This window comes from Pistacia vera, unplaced genomic scaffold (assembly GCF_008641045.1).
Source record: "Pistacia vera cultivar Batoury unplaced genomic scaffold, PisVer_v2 Contig406, whole genome shotgun sequence".
NCBI classification, from domain to species: domain Eukaryota; kingdom Viridiplantae; phylum Streptophyta; class Magnoliopsida; order Sapindales; family Anacardiaceae; genus Pistacia; species Pistacia vera.
The window spans coordinates 333,612-354,387 of NW_022196231.1; the positions used below are offsets into that span (position 1 = coordinate 333,612).

General features: G+C 33.7%; 3 protein-coding genes across 3 annotated transcripts; all 3 read right to left on the bottom strand.

The window, feature by feature from the left end:
* Positions 1 to 11,523: 11,523 nt before the first annotated feature.
* LOC116142269 lies at positions 11,524 to 14,349 on the bottom strand. The gene has a single exon (XM_031427710.1). The coding sequence runs from the start codon at positions 14,347 to 14,349 to the stop codon at positions 11,524 to 11,526; it is 2,826 nt and encodes a 941-aa protein (XP_031283570.1).
* A 3,241-nt stretch (positions 14,350 to 17,590) lies between these two features.
* LOC116142292 lies at positions 17,591 to 19,118 on the bottom strand. Its single transcript, XM_031427723.1, has 2 exons — positions 18,150 to 19,118; positions 17,591 to 18,010 (listed from the first exon to the last, which is right to left on the bottom strand). Exons 1-2 carry the CDS (start codon positions 19,069 to 19,071, stop codon positions 17,958 to 17,960), a joined length of 975 nt encoding a protein of 324 aa, XP_031283583.1. The 5' UTR covers positions 19,072 to 19,118; the 3' UTR covers positions 17,591 to 17,957.
* A 26-nt stretch (positions 19,119 to 19,144) lies between these two features.
* LOC116142271 lies at positions 19,145 to 20,535 on the bottom strand. Its single transcript, XM_031427711.1, has 2 exons — positions 19,238 to 20,535; positions 19,145 to 19,151 (listed from the first exon to the last, which is right to left on the bottom strand). The coding sequence occupies exons 1-2, from the start codon at positions 20,533 to 20,535 to the stop codon at positions 19,145 to 19,147; spliced, it is 1,305 nt and encodes a 434-aa protein (XP_031283571.1).
* Positions 20,536 to 20,776: the final 241 nt, after the last annotated feature.

A 20,776-nucleotide genomic window follows, 5' to 3' on the forward strand; every position in this document is an offset into this window, starting at 1 on the left:
TACAAGTTTAGAAACTGAAATTAAATTCCTAGAAAAACTAGGGAATAAAAGGTTCGTTCCAAAATCCAAAACATAATTAGTACTTAAAATAAGTCTAAAAGTGTCCAACAGCTTCAACGTGAAGGCACTTATTTCAGAATAGTCTGCATTCACTTCCCATGGCTTCCTTTGATCCTAAAACCCTGTTGGTATTAGAAACAGGATGTAGAACCAGATCAATCCACCAATCATTATGTAACACAAATCATATTAGATTCATAACACACAGAGATAAGAGGTTACCTTTTATCAAGCCAGGCTTTCTTTAGGACAACCTTTCTTCATGTGTGCCCGTCTTTTACAGAAGAAAACACTTGATATTGTCCTATTACCTTTGCTCACAATTTCGGCATCTTGGCTTTTCCCTTCCACTTCTATCTTATTGAAGTGTACTTGACATTTCCTGTCACCAGATGTGCAGTTTCATTCCTTCTGAAGCAGTCTCTCCTCCTCCGACACACATGGTCCAAAAGCTCATTGATTGACCATTTATCCTTCTGTGTGTTGATAAGATATCTTGAAAGGAGTATAATGAGACGAGAGAGAGTTCAGGACATAATGCACCAGGAAATCATCATAATCACCATCTGAAGGGATTCAACTGAGCAGTATATCCCTTATTTTCATAATATGCTCACGGACTCTTAAACCAGTCAACTCATGGATGTCATCTACTCATTAGGATGCTTCCAATGCCTTGTCTGTGTTTCAAACTGTGCATGAATTGACTCCATAAGATCCTTGACATTTTCACACTCCGGATCGACCACGGATACTACTCGTAATGTGAGATTTGATGAAATCATGCTTAAACGGTTAGATCGCTCCCACCGTTCATACAAGCAATCTCAGCTTGAGAGCTAGTATCTGTAGGTGTTGGTGGCTCTTCCTTACGAAGAGCATAGTCAAGATCTAGCACCTAAATGAAGGAGGATAGCCTCTCTCCAGGATTGTAGTTATCACCATTTAATTAGGAACCTATCCTCAACCATCATCAAGTTTGATCAACTGTAGGTTATCAATAGACATGCTACTAAAAAATTATGAGGCACAAACCATCAATAACAATTATAAGTTTACCAATGTAAAACAATAATAAATCATAAATGAACGACATATCATAAAAATCTCCTGTGGATAAAGACATTACATATATGATTCATTATCCTTTAATGATGAAACTAGAAATTATTAAATTCATAATACCTGTGGGCTATTAAGAAATAAGAATAATTCTATTTCATCCCTAATTAATCATAAAAAATATAACATTCCCTGTGGGTAAATGATTATACTAATATGATTAACTACAAAACGATGTTATTAACCTAATATGATCAAAACTAATATTTCTTAAGCATATATATCATAATTTAGATGATGCGGCTACTCTAAATTAATCAAAAATATTACGATCATAAAACATCAAATAATTATAACATGAATTTGTATAATATAACACAAATCAACGCAAGAATAATACATTATTATGCATAAAAAAAAGTAATATATAACATAAAAAACCATCATACAAGCTGTCACCGACTTCACGCGCCACCGTGGACTAAAGGACGTGCCCCACGCGCCGCCAGAAGGCAGCACACACTTCACGCTCCCTCACGGCCTCCACGGTCCTGTCACGCGCTTGCATGCGCCTAAACGCGCACAAACACGCCCCATCACGCGCCTGACGCAAAAGCAGATCTGCAGCGCCGGTCTTGACCAGGGTGGTTGACCCATTTTGACCGGGTCGATTGACCCGGTTTGTCCCGTTGGACCGGTTCGTTGACCGGTTCATTTTTCGGTTTGACCCGTTGACCGGTTCATGACCGGTCTGGACTGTTGACGGGTCGGTTGACCAATGGGTTGGGGTTGGGTTGGACGGTCGTTTGACGGTGGGACTTTTGTTTGATCGGGTCAGTTTGACCCGTTATCTATTGGGTCGGTTCTTCTGCCCCCGGTTTTCTGCAACTTTACCCAATTTTTTAGATTTTCAACAGCCCGTTGGCCTTTTTCCGGCGTTTCGATGGGAAACTTAAATGTGGACATATATAACATATATCAGTGACATCCAAATGCACATTTCGTCCTAAATCGATGCCATAAATGGCTTCCGAAAACACCCAAACAATAATTTCTATCCAAAACTTAAAACTAGCATAACTTTGCATCCAGAACTCCGTTTTGACAATAATATACCGTTGGAAAGCTTTTTCAACAAGGATTCCAATGACATCAAAATCGAAAAACAGATCTATTTATAATAAAAGTTATGCTTGATTTACAGTACGGGTTTTAATGGAAAAAATCCTAATTTTATGCAATATTTTTTAGATTTGCAACAAACAACTTCATGCTAGGCAGAGATTCAAATAAAGCTCTGATACCAAATGTAAAACATATTCATATTCTAATATTCATTGTAATACAATCAATTACAATATAAAACTATTCCTGGGATATATGCGGAAGTAAATGACCAACCTCCGGCCATAGCAATTGTTGTTTGTTTCCTTGCTCTTTTATAAATTAAGAGATCTTCCACTGACTGCAATATTTTGAGTGATGGTTTGAAACTTAAAAAATAAAAATTGCACAATGGGGACCTGTAAAGTTCTCTTCTTATATGCAGTTGTCTTTCCATCAAAGACAACTGCTCAAGAGACACAACCGTATGACCACATCAACAGGGACCAAATGTAATTATATGAGAAGTGTAGGACCATATTGTTAAAAGTCTAACACAAAGAACTCAGTAATCTATGTTTTTTTCTCATATTTAATTTTCAATATCCTTTTCTTTTTTCATACGAAAGCAAATTGAAATAATTGAAGTGGCCTATACAGAAAACCCATATCTAATCTGGCAAAAATCAGAAGAAAAATTAACAGTTGTAAAAAAAAAGTAAACGACTTTTTCCCACCCAAGGTTTGGCCTTAATGACACTTCCCACCCAAAAAGTTTCAAATTACCACTTTTCCACCAAGTAATATTTCCTTACTACCAAAGCCGATTCGGGTGACGGAAATTATTTGCGTCACCACCATTTGAACCTCCAGTTTCCTCTCTATAAAAACTCTTCTCACTCTAAATCTGATTTCTCACACGATGTTGGTCACTACAAAACTAGAGTTTCCTATTCTTAGTTGGATTTTCGGATGATTTCAACAGCAAACATTCAATTGGTCACATATCATCGATCCATGGCCTCACTCTATAAATCCCTCTCACACTGGCTCCTGGTAAACTAGAGAATGTGGCTAAGAAAGTAAAGTATATTTGAATATTGATGGAATATAAATTTTGGTAAAAAAGTGGTATTTTCAAACTTTTGGGTATAAAAAAGTCGTTGTTCTAAAAATAAAAATGAAATCATCCTAATCGAGAGTTTGCAAGTTGTAACTTCGAAATGCATCGAACTCTGTAACTTCAAATCTTGATGACCTAAGAGCAAGAAGATGAGGGAAAATAAATGCGATGGGAAAGTGGAAATGACTTTCTTCCCAGCTTACGAGGAGTCTAATTTCCAAATTTTTACTTATATTAGATATGATGACAGCAAATGTAATTGTTGATCAATCTGTCTCTACCTAGAAAAAGAGTGCTCCAGTAGACTTTTCAGGGCACAAGTCTTTGGCCTCATATGTGGAAAAAACTCACTTAGTCTCGTCAATGGAATACCTTCAAAGACTTCAACTAAATCAAGTCTAGCAAGTCACTTTGATTGATAATTACGCACAAAGTCTTAATACAATAGCATAAGTCTTTGAAGTATTCACAAGGTCAGTAATCTAAGACTCGTTACCGGTCCACATTTTGTGACATATATAACATATTTTTCAATTGGCGGATTAGAAGAAAGCGTCTTTTAACTTAAAACAACTTAAACCTTATAAACTAGATCCAAACTTATTATTTTATGTATAGAATGGAACAGAAATTCTGACTCCCCTTTCATCACTGATCACAAACTTGCACAAATTACTAGTATTGTGCTTTAAGAATCTGAACTTTCATTGTCAACATCAAACTTTTATTGAGAAAACTTCAGTTCATTCATTTTCCAAGGAGTTGAAAATCTCAGTCTATTTATTTGTAGCAGGGCCAGTAAATGGGTGGACATGGTGAAGCTTGGTACATAAGTTATAAAGGTTGGAAAATTGATTGGACAAATAATTGACAAAGTGAGGCTCATTTAGCTTTCTGAAAGTCAGTTTCCTATATTGAAGAAAAGTCTCACTCACTCTTTATTGCGGTATTAAATTCTTCACGTATTCCTTGGGTTTGAACCTGATCATACTCCAAAGATGATCCAATGAACTTAAGAAATATGTCAGAATTTTAGATGAATATGGAATTGGAAACTCATTTTAAACTTCTCCAAATGGCAAAAACTAAGTGGGTCATTTCAGCCTTTTGTAGTGATTTTCTTTTAATTTTTTTTTTAAAAAAAAAAAAATTAGGTTTTGATAAAGGAGATAAGGCCAAAGTGTCTTGGAATTGTTCTACTTTAGCTACTTATGGGTCATAGGATAGTTTTTCTTGATAAAATTTAGATTAATAAAATAGTAATAAGATAGTTTAGTTTGGTAATTGATAATAATGTATTCGTTCGAAGTGCTATTAGATGTTCAAATAGTAATAGGATAGTTTAATTTTGTAATTGATAATAATGTAATTGATCAAATAGTATTACTGTTCAAAGTACTATTAGATGTTAAAAAATGTATTTGTTTGTGGACATAAGTTATTAAGTAGAAGTGCTTTTGAAGAACTGCTATTGAGTAAAAGTGCTTTTCTTAAGGGCTCTTAAGAGAGCTTCTGTGAAAAAATCTATCCGGTGTTTTAACAGAACCCACTTTGAGGGGGTTTTTTTTTTCTTTTCCCAATAAAAGTAAAAGAAAAAGTATGTATGAAGTGCTCCTAACACTGCTGTACTTTCTTTTTCAAAATTGAATAGTATGTCCTATCAAAATGAGGGTGACCGATTTCGGGTATCCTATATTTTTCAAGAGAATCGAGACCAGAACCTGAATTGTACAGTGTATGTTCCCAAAAAAGGAATCAAAATCGGAATCGCATAGTGCAGGTTCTTAACTTCAAGGAACCGGAACCTAAAATGCAGGTTCCGATTCCTTTCCCGGGTACCCTATAAAAAATCAATTACCCCTCTATTAGTTTAAAAAATGACAAAAATACCTTAAAAGTTTACAAATAAACCCCTAACAAATTTTGATTACTCATTTGTGTCCAATGTAACTCATAAATCCTCTAATCTCTAGGAAACACTTGAATTCAATCAATTCACATAAAATTTCTCAATCAAAACTACGACACAAACAATTATTCATCTGTAAATTGTTAATTTAATGTTATAAATTGTTATTGTTTATAATGTAATATAATAATATTGTAATTAATTAAGTAATTATTTAATTATAATGTAATGTTATAATTAATTAAGTAATCATACTATACATGTATAATATAATGTTATAATTAATTAAATTTCTAATTATTTAATTAAATATTGTACTAATGTTTATAATATAATGTTATAATTAATTAAGTAATCATACTATAAATTTATGATGTAATGTTAATTTAATTAAATTTTTTAACCATTTAATTAAGTAATGTACTAATAACTAATGTAGTAAATTAATAATATTTATAATGTAATATTATAAATTTATAAGTAATTAAGTAATCATTTAACTATATAATGCTATAATTAATTAAGTGATCATAATATAATGTAATATAATAATGTTATAATTAATTACGTAATAATTTAATAAAGTAATTATTTATTTATAATGTAATGTTACAATTAATTAAGTAATTGTACTATAAATTTATAATATAATGTTAATATGTTATAATTAATTAAATTTATAATTATTTAATTAAGTATTGTGTTAATGTTTATGTAGTAAATTATTAATGTTTATAATATAATGTCATAATCAATTAAGTAATCATTTAATTATATAATGTTATAATTAATTATGTGATCATACTATAATGTAATGTTATAATGAATTAAGAAATCATACTATAAATATATAATTTAATATCGTAATTAATTAAATTTCTAATCATTTAATTAATATACTATTGTTTATAATAGAATGTTTTAATTGATTAAGTAATTATATTATAAATCTGTAATGGAATGTTTTAATTGATTAAGTAGTCATACTATAACTCTATAACAGAATGTTATAATTAATTAAATTTTTAATCATTTCATTAAGTAATGTAATAATGTAATAAATTACTAATGTTAATAATGTAATGTTATAAATTTATAGCTAATTAAGTAATCATTTAACTATGTAATGTTATAATTAATTAAGTGATCATAATATAATATAATGTAATAATGTTATAATTTAATTAAGTAATTATTTAACTACAATATAATATTTAATTAATTAAATTTTTAATCATTTAATTAAGTAATCATTTGTTTATAATGTAATGTTTATAATATAATGTCATAATCAATTAAATAATCATGTAATTATGTAATGTTATTATTAATTATGTAATCATACTATAATGAATTAAGTAATTATATTATAAATCTTTAATATGCTATTATAATTAATTTGTTTATAATATAATATTATAATTAATTAAGTAATCATTTAATTATAATGTAATGTTACAATTAATTAAGTAATCGTACTATAAAATTAAAATGTAATGTTATAATTAATTAAATTTCTAATCATTTAATTAAGTATTGTGTTAATGTTTATATAGTAAATTAGTAATTATTAATGTTTATAATATAATTTTATAATCAATTAAGTAATTATTTAATTATATGATCATACTATAATCTAATGTTATAGTGAATTAAGTAATCAAACTATAAATCTTTAATGTAATGTAATAGCCACTTTCTACTCAAATACTCATAATAAAATACTAATAAAATAATATAAAGAAATTGGACCCAAAATTTTTCTTTTTATTAAATATATATATATATTCTTTATAAACATATACATTTTTACACAAACTTATAATGTGTACAAAAGATATTAAAACATGGTGGACAGTGTAACCGCTTTCCCTCGCGTGTCGACGTCCATCCGACTGCGTTCTCACCTAGATCCTGCAAAACATAGGAAAACAACGGGGTGAGCATTAAAATAATGCTCAGTAAGTAAATCCTCTACTCATCTATCCCCGTAACTCTCTCTCTCGAATTCTTTCTTTACGACTTCTCATTCAATTTCTCTTGGGTACTTCTCTCTCTCTTTCTCTTTCACTTAGAACGCTTTTCTATTACCTCTCTTTAGTAAGTCACGACCCCATCTTACCTGGGGCACGGCCGGGACTCACTCCCACTCTACGTGACCTCAACTCATTCTAGCCGATCGGATTCAGTTATGCATGGATTCGGAACCCTTGGCCATGTGAGTGTATAATCTCTCTCTCGGGTACTCGGGTATAGCCCTCATCCGCATGCACTCTCACGGGCTACACCACTTCTCTATCTGATACTCGTGCCGCTCTCTCAATGCGGCGTACATGCGGGAATACTCTACCCATTACTCACGAGTTCCCCATCGCACAACCTACTCTATTCTCTTTCTCTTAACTCTTAAGTAGCTTATACTCAAATTCTCTACTAATTCTCAAGCTACTTCTTAGTGTATAACTAGCTTATGCTCACTAATACACCAATGAAATGCCAAATACAAGATTTCCTCAAAACAGTCATTCTGCACAAGTCAACTAAAAAGGCCATAACTTTCGTTATACACCTCGGATTGCTACGGTTTTGGTCTCGTTTTAAAGCTTAGAAACAGGGCTATAACTTCTATGTTTTGGTCTCAGCCCAGTTCAGTCCGTAAGATACCCAAAAATTACTTAGAAAGTTACGGCAGTGACAGGGCAGATTTCACCTGGCATTTCATCAAGCAACTCTGTGCATATACACTCTCTACTAAATTACTACTATACTTCATTCTCTATCCATCCAAAATGGGGGAAAACTCCCTCAAATACTCATAATCCCTGTCAAGAAAAGCACTTCCAAATAGATTCACAACAACATCTCTCAAGCTTCATCCAAATCCATTTCTCAAAACACATTAAAACACTTCTCATACATGGAACTTATCCACCAACACAAATAGCTACTCATCTCAACTCAATTTTCTCATCAATCATACTACATACTGATCATGCATACATCTCTACTCAAAAGCTTATTCAAACTCAAGTTGGTTGGATTACTTACCTTGTCAAAAGGTGACTTCTTTAGCACTTTTCCTTTCCTTTGTGTCCTGTCTCTTCTCTACACTCAAAACAACAACAAGAACAATAACAACCAAATAAGCCTTCACTATAACTATAAGAAAACTCACATCTAAGCATGCATCCTTACCTTAGGAAGTTTTAGATGAAATCTCTACTCAAAATTACCCAAAAACTCCTTAAATCCCTTAGAAATTTGGAAGATTTGATGGAGAAATGAGAGAACTTAGGCAATGGAAGAGCGGTGGAAATGAATGAATAAAGGGTTTCTCTACACTTAACCCTTTTAGCTCATATTATAAGCATCATTTCCCATTTTGCCCTTGCCCTTCCTGGAAATTCCTATATATCCTTTGATTCTTTTCAAATACAACCCCATCCAAACACATCTCTACTAAATTTCCTTACTTTTACTCCCCACTTTCCTACTAATTAGGGGTAGAATGGTCATTGTGCCAAAAGAAGAATTCTCTAGAAAACTCAAGAAACTTTGTATTAGGCTCGTCGCCCGGCGAAGAACTTTCTGTCGCCCCGGCGAAACAGGGCAGAACCTACCCGTGGGTGCAGCTCTTCCTCGCCGCGCGAAACTTCTTCTTCGCCCCGGCGAAGATTGGATTTTTCAAATTTCACCAAATTCAACCAATTCAAGGCAACCATTCAATCAACTCAACATACAAACTCATTGAAACTGAATAGTAAACTTTTAACTAATCCAAATCTTAAATGGTACCTCAAGTGGGATATTACATGTAATATTAATTAATTAAATTTTTAATCATTTAATTGTAATGTAATAATGTAATAAATTACTAATGTTTATAATGTAATGTTATAAATTTATAACTAATTAAGTAATCATTTAACTATGTAATACTATAATTAATTAAGTGATCATAATATAATGTATGTAATAATGTTATAATTTAATAAGTAATTATTTACTATAATGTAATGCTTAATTAATTAAATCTCTAATTATTTAATTAAGTAATCATTTGTTTATAATGTAATGTTATAATTAATTAAATATTTAATAATTTAATTAAGTATTATGCTAATGTTTATGTAGTAAATTAGTAATTACTATTTACTAATGTTTATAATATAATGTCATAATCAATCAAGTAATCATTTAATTATGTAATGTTATAATTAATTAAGTAATTAACTAATTGTACCATAAATCTATAATGTAAGGCTAATAATTAATTAATTTTTAATTATTTAATTAGTAATATACTAGTAATCAATTATGTAATGATATAATTAATTATACTATAAATCAATTCATGTATAAAATTATAATTAATTAAATAATCATTTAACTATAATGTAATGTTATAATTGATTAAGTATGATATTTAACTAGTAATTAAAGTTATTAATGTTTAGCAATTTATCATATATAATTAATTAATTGCTAATTTACTATACATATACTTAGAACTTGATAATTGAAGTAAATAACTAAATATATTATTATTCAATCAAATATAATATTTTATTCAAAAATAATTCTTTTAATAACATTAAAACACTTTTAGTTGAATCATAATTCCAATTATACACTTAATTAATCAAAACTTTAATATTAATATATTATAATATATTAAAGTTTTAATATGGTGTAGTTTATATGTAATAAATATCATTGTATATTTATTTAATTAGATTATTCTAAAATGTTAACTTTTTTTATTTTAAATTTTTTATATGTAAAATAATGAAACTCCCATTATTCACAAATATTTCATTGGAGCCCAGGTTCCAAAACAGATTCTAAAATAGGTTCCCAAATAGGTTTCAAAAATCGATTCCAAATCGGGTACCGGCTACAGGTTCCAAACCGGGTACCCGTTTCAGGTTCTTTTCCCAGGTTCCGGTTTTGGTTCCTCCACACATAAAAACTGGAACTGGAACCGCACAGTGTCGGTTCCAATAAAATGGAACCAAAACCTACTCGTACAATGCCGATTCCAATAAAATGGAACCGAAACCTACCCGTATAGTATCGGTTTCGAGTAGGTTCTGATTCTGGTTCTAGTTCTGCTCGCAGGTTTCGGTTCTATCTGCTACCCGTGTTCATCCCTAATCAAAATCCTTTGGATGCTCAGCTTCAAATTTTAATACTCTCACATATTCTTTTTTCTAAAAATTTCCAAGTCATGTTCTTCTCTAAATTCCTAGTTCAGAAAAATCTTTGTGCATAAATGTTTAAAAATTTGTATACAAACTGTTTCAAAAACGTCTAGTTGACTAATAAAATGGACACCTAAACACCTCACCGAACGTTGTATCCTTATGAATTTAACTTTATATACAGTAGAATCTTTTTATATTCATAATGTGAGACCAAATTAATTTTATTACTATGAGGAGATTATAACTTAATAAATGTATAACTACAAAAAGTATCCTTTTGACTTAGTTATCATTAGTGTAAGTAGTATAAAAGTAAAATATGCATTACATTATTAATTAATTAATAGAGCATGCCAAATTCAAGGTATAGACATTGATAAAAAAGACTCATATAGTTTCAAAAAATTAATACAAGTACCTATGTAGTGTTGGGACTATGCAAAGTCATCTTAAAGTCTAAAATTCTGCAATCTCTTTAATGTTTTTTTGTCAATGTAAATTCTATAAATACATTGTACTATAATACAACACATGCAATCTTTAACCAATTCAAGTAACATAACATATATTTTTTTACAATATACAGATAATTATTATTATCTAAAGGCAAGTTCCTCAAGACAAGATTTAGAAAAATTATAACTTATTGCAATATAAAATTTATTCTTATTTATAATTTACTCAAGTTGAAACTAGACTTTGCCGTGACTATTATTTTTATATTGAGTATTACTGTGGAAAAGTTTAAACTTCATATGTTTCTCATCATTATTATAATATACCTAACAGGCACAACTCGAGCAAAAGGACAACAGAACTCTAAAAAGTTCAAAGTTTCGAACATGTGATTAGAACAAACATTGGTGCTAATTACAGAGAAGGTTCAGAGTATTTGTTTACAGAAAGATAGGAGCTCTGAAACTAGCAGATACTTCTTATTTTCCATTAAGCACATAGTAATTGTTTACACGAGTTTTTCCTGTACTACTTCTTCAACAAGGAAACATACAGAAGTAAAAACATACAACACAAAGTTTACTATAGTCTACCAACAACACTTATTCTTCACTAGCTTCTGGTACCTTCTCATAAATTACTTCCAGCTCCCTGAACCTCCGAGGAAAGAAGCATCGCCCGCCAAATCTCCGCTGGAGGTATATGATTGCTGCAAAAAGGATACCCACTAGCGGGATAGTGACATCCCAAGCAGTGGAGTAAAAATCTGCAGCATGGTCTGCATATATGTATGAACCGTCAAAATTCTGAACATAGTTCTGAGCCCTGTAAAGGTCATATGCATGTGGCACCAACCGAACGAAAGTGAATCCGATGTAAAACAAACGAGAAAGTACATTTTCTCTTGAGTTGTAGAACATGTTGAGGAGGATTTGTGGGAAAAGGAAACCATCCAGGATGAAACCAGCATAGGATCTCAAGTCCCTCCAAAGAGAATGCTGGTTGTCATCAAATCGAGAAGAATAATAATATCGCGTTGCAAACCCAACATTGTTGTTCCTCCAGCTTGCATAAAAAGTTATTAAACCCCCAGCTAGATATAATGGCAAAGACACAAATAATGCCTTCTTCTCAGCAGCCCACAAGGCCTTATGGTTGTTGTCACCCATTCGTTTGGACAATGAAAGCTGGAGAAGACGAAATTGTAACAGAAAAGCCACCATCGTGATTATTCTTACAATCACTTCGTGCACTTCTAGCCATCCTCCACTTCCAAGGAAGACACTTTGGCGATTGCGGGTTCGTAAGAACAAGGCTTCAAAGTTCAACACAAGAACTATCATGTGACCCAAAGTGAGAATTGTGAGCATGAGAAGTGAAATGAAAGGCAGAACTCCGGGGTTCCTTTTCACATACAAAAGTTGGAACACCACAAAAACGCAGGCAAGTGTATTGGAGACCAGAGCCATGAGGATCTCCAAATCCATCCGCCATATTGATTGTCTTTCCAGGAAGGTGTAAGAAGCAGTTGAAGTGACATAGAGAGGCTTAAAGTAAAGAGGATCAGATTTGTTGCGAGCGCTTGTGATGGTTCCCCTGATATAGACTCCATCTTTCTTCGCATTTAGTGGAGGAAACTGAAGATGGACAAGAACCTCGCAGTCCATTGAATCGTTTGTCAGTTTCTGATTGCTCAATGCAAGATATCTGCAGCCAACCATGCGAAGGCATCCAGTCTCAGGATCATAAAGCCCTTCAACAAATATTTCTACTCGCCCGTATTTCTCACTCAAGGATGTATTGAATAGGGTTTTGACACGATCCAATCGCGCATAGTAATATGGTGAGAGGCTTATTTTGTAGCTGATGTTGAGTGGTCTAGTAATGCTGGTATTCCCTTCAACGCCAGAACTCACGGGTCTCGAGCTTGAGAATGGCTTGGAGGAATATTCTGACGACTGGGAAATTTGATCGCCAATAGAGATCTGAAATGAAGAACCCCACCCAATTTCCTGTCTAGAGTTTCTGACTGACATATCAAAGCTCATTTCATAAGAGTACCCATCCGGGTATTTTTCCCCACCATTTCTAATGGGTAACTTCTTCGTCAAGCATGAAATATTTTTCACTTTCTCAATTGCTGTGTACATATACTTCAGTCCTGGAAGCCGTAGCCAACCATCTTCGGTACTTCGGAACAAAATTCTGTCAAAGTAACCCACACCATTCTCAGTTTTCTGACTCCAAATTTGGCCTAACATGGCAGTTCTGTTTCTGATTGACCAGATTGTAGGAAATCTCAAGGTCAACCTTATGGAACAATCCTCAACATGAGAGTCCTCCAAGGCACCATTGGTGTTCAAGATTCTGCAAGCAACAACACATAGCCGATTCTTCTTCCAATCCCACGTTCCTTCCCCAACGAACGTTGTGTTTGGATCGAAAGGGCTGTAATAGTAATACCCAGAATAGCTACTGTTGGAAAATTCCACCAAAAACCTTAAATTTCGTCCATCCGCTGAACACTGTAGCTTATTCAAAGACATCACTCGTGGCAAATATCCAACACCGTCACCAAAAGGATTGCAAGTCTTTGTAGAATTGCAATCACTTTCATACTCCAACTCAAAAGTGGTGTATGCCCTCTCAAAGATTGAACAAACAGTTGTACTCACCTGTAAACGGAGTGATGAGTTCGCTTCTGCAACATTCTTCTCACCAGAAAACTCATTTTCGATCAAGTCTTTTGAAGCCTTAGTGTACTTGTAGTTTACTTCAGGAAATATCAACAAGGAAATTGGTTCGAAATAACTGGAATCATCAGCAGAACTCAAGCTCTGAAGAGTTCCACTAACCAGACTGGTAATATCACTTGAATTCCTTACACCATTAAGCTTAAGGACAGCAGTACGATGAAGAATATTACCTTCTGGAGAGAAACTAGAACTTGATCCCACCATGCACAGCTTCCCGGAAGAATTTGACCAGAATCCTTTTAAACTGAAACTCAAAGCACCCTGTCCAGAGCTCATAGTCCTGAAGACTGATTGAGAATATATCATACCCGGAGCCCTAAGATTCAGGTTCCAGCTATTGAAGATCAAGCTCCCATCAACCTTGAAGACACCGGGATGACCAGTGCTATAGACATCCTCAGTCTGAAACGACATCGTTTTCCGCTCACTTGATGAGTATTGAGATGGGTTTGGATTCAAGATTTTATCCCCACCTTCGTAGTAACCATATTGGCCGGTTGGAAACGGCAAGGTGGTGAATTCAGGATCATTTGGAGTTAACTCAGGGACAACTGAAGCACAGTGATCAGAATAAGAGATTTCACTTCCACTGCAAGACACTATGGTTGCATATAAGAGTGCAGAAAGAAGTAGGAAAGAGTTGAGGGAAGAAGCGACTGAGGAATAAGCCATAGTCAGAGAAAATAGTTCTTCAAGCAAGAAGATGAAACTAAAGAAGAAAGTTAAGTCACCATAAGGATTTGGGACTCAACTGAAGTCTATTTATCTCTTATCTATCTCACCATCAGTCCTCTCCCTAGAAAAAAGAGTGCTCCAGTAGACTTTTCAGGGCACAAGTCTTTGGACTCCTATGTGGAAAAACCTCACTTAGTCTTCGTCAATGGCAGCATCTGTGGCTGTCTTGCACCACATTAAATAGCTTCAAAGACTTCAACTAAATCAAGTCTAGCAGGTCACTTTTGTTTGATAATTACACACAAAGTCTAATACAATTAGCATAAGTCTTTGAAGTATTTCACAAGGTCTAGTTAATCTAAGACTCGTTACCGGTCCACATTTTGTGCCATTATATACATATTTTCAATTGGCAGGAGTTAGAAGAAATTGTCAAATGATATTATGGGCGTTTTAGGTCTGCACAGATTTATTTTTGGGCTTAACACAAGCGGCTTTTAACTTAAAATAACTTAAACCTTATAAACTAGATCCCAAACTTATCGCTTAATATAGTATATTACAGAAATTCTCTGACTCCCCTTTCATCACTTATCACAAACTTGCACAAGTTACTAGTATTGTGCTTTAAGAATCTGAACGTTCATTGTCAACATTAATCTTTTATTGAGAAAACTTTAGTTCATTCATTTTCCAAGGAGTTGAAAATCTCAGTATATTTATTTGTAGTAGGGCCAGTAAATGGGTGGACATGGTGAAGCTTGGTACATAAGTTATAAAGGTTGGAAAATTGGTTGGACAAATTATTGACAATGTGAACCTAGTCAGTTTCCTATATGGAAGAAAAGTCTCTCACTCACTTTTTATTGAGGTATTAAATTCTTCACGTATTCCTTGGGTTTGAACCTGATCATACTCCAAAGATGATCCAATGAACTTGAGAAATATGTCAGAATTTTAGATGAATATGGAATTGGTAACTAATTTCAAACTTCTCCAAATGGCAAAAATTAAGTGGGTAATTTCGGTTTCTTGTGGTTATTTTCTTTTGAAAAAAAATTTAGGTTTTGATAAAGGAGATAAGGCCAAAGTGTCTTGGAATTGTTCTACTTCAGCTACTTTATTGATGATTTGGCAAGAAAGGAAACAAAAGGATTTTTGGAGATAGTATGAAGAAAACATCATTATTTTATGTGACAAAATTCGTTTACTTTCTTCTCTTTGGGCATCCCTCTAAGGTTTTCCAAGATACTTCTTTATTTTTTCCATTAGTTTGGATTGAGAAGCGGTTTTGGTTAATAAGTTGAGATCACTAATTTAAAACCTGGACCGGATCGGACTGGACTGGTCTAACTAAGACCCGGCAACCTCTCCCGTCTGATTCAGGTTTGAGGGGGTTTTTGATATTTTACAAAGTTGAGACTAATTTGTAATTTCTGGGGTGTTTTTGATATTTCAAAATTTTAAGGACTAATGATTGTTTTGTGGCATTTTTGAAATAAATTAAAAATTTAGAGCCTAATTTGTAATTTTGTAGGGGTATTTTTGTAATATATTAAAATTTGAGAGACTACTTTTAATTTTTTTTAAATAATTTTATTGCTGACATCACTTGTCCAAATTATTTTTAAAAAATCTGAATCGGTTGACCATGATCCGATCACCTTGTCAAGTCTGAGAACTGTTGGGTTTTAAAATAATGGTTGAGATATGAATCCATATCCTACTCCTGTTGTGTTGGGCTTGAGGATTTCCATTTATCTCAAACATTATTCCAGTAATTTGACAAAGTAATCTCAAAACCCCTAAAGCAATCTGAAATTTTGTTTTTGTTTTTTTTTTTTTTTTAAAAGATTTGTTTTCCCTCGAATAGTTTTTAGTTAAATAGCAAGGTTTAGTCTGTGTCATTCACACTGGTAAAAGTCTTAATCGGAAGAGTTCAAGAGCATTATAAATATTATTTTTGGAGATCCATAAGTAAAAATTTCAGATTGCAATAACATTATCCAAACTAAGTTATTTTTCTCTTTCATAAATCAATGCAGACATGTTTGTGTTAGATGAACGGCAGGCTTGAACATTTGATTGGAACATATATGTTTACGTCAAGATAATATCAACATTTCTGGTTCAAGGAACACTCCGTCTACTTACACCCTCAAAAGTCAAATAAATATCAACTGAAGATAGTGTTATAATATTTCAGATATTTCAATAGTTGTATGGTATATAATTTAGAGTTTTTGGACGCAACTGTGAGTAACAGATTGAAACTGTTTTGTTTTTGTTGTAATTTATTCAGCCTTCTCTATCATTACCTTTCATGATATACAAGCCACGGCCGGCTTGGAAAGTGTTGGAAATTAGCAGCCAATAAAACCAATTTTCAGGGTTCTAATTTCATAAGACAAAAGAAGAAGATGAACTTGTTAAAAGGAGAACAATTATATTCATTAAACTCAATTAAAACATACATCTTACATCCCAGTTTTAAAGGGATAACTAAAAATAACCGAAACACAAATAGTTACAAAATAATAAAACTGAAAATAACTTCTATTTGATTTTATCTAAAACTGAAATTCTAAATCATGTCGTGGTACAATGCCGTGGCTTTAAGCATTCTGGAATTTTAGGTTCCAGCTTCTTTCTTGTGTGTCGGGGCACTGTGCCCCAACACGATTCCCTTCTACCAAAACGTGTTCGTTGTTTAACAAAAAGATATATGCATCAAAATAAAATAATCCTTGTTTTTTATGATCTTCAAAGTCAACATATACTTGGAAAAACAAACGAAACTTTAATGATTATATTAGTTTAAAAAGTATGTGATAATTTATTGATGTTCTATGTGTAGACGTAAAAATTTACTTGTATAGAATGAGAGACTGATAATATTTGTTGGCCTTAACACTACGTTAATAACTTCATGATAATTGTGGAAGAATTCTCTCATTCCTCTGTCATCAGCAACTACTAAAATTTATTACTACTGATTTTTTTTAATGATTATTTTGATTTCAAACTCTTAGAATTCTAAGAAGAAAGTTTCCTGAATTTCATTAATAATGTTCATCTAAACAAAATTTATGAACCTTATTTATTAAACAGATAATATTCTCATCCAATTAAATTATGAAACACATATCCAACAATTGAATGTTTCCATAGAAAACAATCTGTTGTCTTCTCAAAAGAAAGAATCTGCTATTTTCTTCCTTATTTTATTCATCTGGCTTCAGTTGCTCCTGGACATGACTCTTACTTTATGTATATATACGAGATAAATCTCAATATAATCCATAACTAAAACATGCTTAATTGAGAGACAACTAGTACAGTGGAAATATGCAAGAAACAACGAGAGAATCATTTGTTACCATCTAAGCCCGAGCCTGCAGTGGCTAAGATATTCCCATCAGAAGGGCTAGAAATCTCGGGCAATTGTGATTCACTGACAACAGGAACCTTCTCGTATCCTTCGCCCTCCCTGAGTTTCTGGGATAGAATGCATTGGCTTCCAAACCTCTGCTGCAGGAAAATGATTGCAGCAAACAACAGGCCCCCTAAAGGAATAATAACATCCCAAGCAGTTGAATAAAAATCTAAATCACGAGCTGCGTATATATATGATCCAACAGAACTGTAGCTGTGAGCCCTGTAAAGATCATAAGCATGTGGAAGCAAACGAACAAAAGTGGTTCCAATGTAGAATGAACAGGACAGAACATTCTCTTTAGAGTTGCTGAATGCGTTGAGCAGAATTTGAGGTAAAAGAAATCCGTCCGTGACCAAACCTGCATATGATTTCAAGTCCTTCCAGAGAGAACGCTGAGGGTGTGTTAGGCGAATCGATAGCAACCAATCATCATGGTTTCGCTTCCTCAAGCTAACAAGCGAAAATATCAAGGCCCCAGCTGCATATAATGGCAAAGACAAAGACAAAGTCGACTTCTCAGCAAACCACAAGGCCTCTCGGTTTGTACCAGCCGATCTTGCAGACCATGATAGCATGAGAAGGCGAACTTCCAACAAGAAAGCTACCATTGTTATTGTCCTGAAGAGCACCTGATTCACTTCAAACCATTCACTGCTTCCAAGCACAACAGTTCTCTGTAACAGGGCTCCAAAATTTAGAAGAAGAGGTATCATGTGGCCCAAAATGAGAATCAAAAGCATGGAAATTGAAATCAAGGGAAGCACATCAGGATGCTTTTTCACATGCAAAAGCTGCAATACCACGAAGACACATGCAAGTGTGTTTGTTATAGCAGAAATGCCGATCTCTAGATCCATCCTTTTAATGGACTTTTTTATTACAGGTGTAGTATAAGTAGCTGAAGACACATCCATTGTTTCAAAATAAAGAGGATCTGATTTCACCCGTGCGCTTTTGATGCTGCCCTTGATATAACCTTCATTCATCTTCGAATTTGATGGAGGAAACTGGAAATTGATAAGAACCTCACAGTCCATGGAGTCATTTATCAATGATTGATTCTTAGAAACAATATATCTACAACCTACCATACACAACTTTCCTGTTTCTTTATCATAAATTCCTTCAGCAGAAAACTTTAGGATCTCATAACTCCAAGATACACCAGATCTTAGCTTGATATCAATTATATAGCTGATATTGACAGGGCTGTTATTCCCCGGATTATCTTGAACTGCAGATCCCGAAATTCTTGAGCTTGGGCTAATTGGTGAATACATGGGATATGCATACCGATTATAAAATTTATAACCAACAGAAAAGGGAGTTGCAGTGCCCCAAGAAGTGTTAATCTTAGAGCCTTCAACCCACATATCGAATCGCATATCACTAGAATACGCATGTGGGTATCCCTTCCCCTTGTTCTTTTTCGGCTTCCCTTTCGACCAGCATGAGCTTCGTACTTTTTCCATTTCTGTATATTCATATTTCCGACCTCGAAACGTCCTGAAAGGACTCTCAGAACTTTGGAACATGATCTTATTAAAGTAGCCTGAATCATTTACAGATTTGTTGCTCCAAATGATCCCCACAACATTACTAGTGTCCCTGATTGACCATATTGCTGGGAAGCCCAACCTCAGCCTTGTTGTACAATCCCCAACTTTAGCATTGGACAAAGAATCTGTGGTGTTCAAAAATCGGCAAGCAACAACACACAGCTGATTTATCTTGTCATCCCACAATCCTTCCCCAATCAATGTTGTGCCGAGATTGAAAGGCTGGTAAAATGAAGCATAGCTACGGCTAGGAAAATTCACCAGGACTCGCAGTCTTTTTTCCTCCTCCAGGCATTGAATTTGTTCAAAGGAAACGGCAGTAGGCAAATCTCCAACAGCTGCACCAAGAGGTCCACAGTTTTTGGAAGAATCACAATAACCAGTGTACCTCAAGTTAAATTCATTAACAAATCTCGAGATTATTGAGCAGAAACTTTTTGAAGGCAGTGAACTGATTAGTAAACTCTCCACACTATCATTTGCACCAGAAAACTCTCCACCTGATTCTTTTGAAACCAAAGTGTACTCATAATTCAGTCTTGGAAGAATCATTATAGAAATCGGTTCAAAATAACTCAAATCATCAGAAGAACTCAAGCTTTCCATAGTTCCTGTAACCAAAGTAGTAACAGTATTACTAGAGTTCCTGAGATTACTGAGCTTCAGGACAGCCTGAAGATTCAGAATCTTACGTTCTTTGGTGAAGAAATAACCATTTCCCACCATACAAAGGTTGCCAGAAGATTCTGACCAGAGCCCTCCTAGCCTGAAACTTATTGGACTTCCAACGTGAAGTCCTCCAGACCAGTATAGAGATTTTGAAGCATTTCCCTGATAGTAGTGGGTGTTTTGAGATGGAAACCCCAGAATTCCTGCTATACTATATACACCATCCTGGTCAGTTCTGTAGACACTTTCTGTCTGAAAGGTAAGTGACTGTAAGCCCTGAGACAGTTTCTGAGAAAGAAATCTACTGCCACCATCATAATAACCATTTCTGAAAGGAAAATAAGAGAACCAGGCACGTTCATACTTTGTTATGGATGATGCGGAGACAACGGAATGACAATGATCAGCATAAGAGGGTTGAGTTGCAGAAGATAACAGAGAGTTGAAAGACAAAGCAGTTAACAGAATGGAAAATATCAAAGTATGATGCCATGAGAACAACATCGAGTGATTCATGATTGAAGAAGAAATGTAGTTGCTACTGAACTGCTCAATTTTTTGTTGTCAGGATAACATACACAATTCTGCTACATGGAGCACTCCGTATTGTTACACCCTCAAAGACAAACTAAGCTTCCTGAAGACTTGGAAATTTCCGAAGATGAAAGACAACAGCAGATAGAGTTAAGATATTTTGGGTTTTCCATTAGTTAAATTAGTAAATAATATAGTGGTTTTTGGACATAATTTGAAGCAA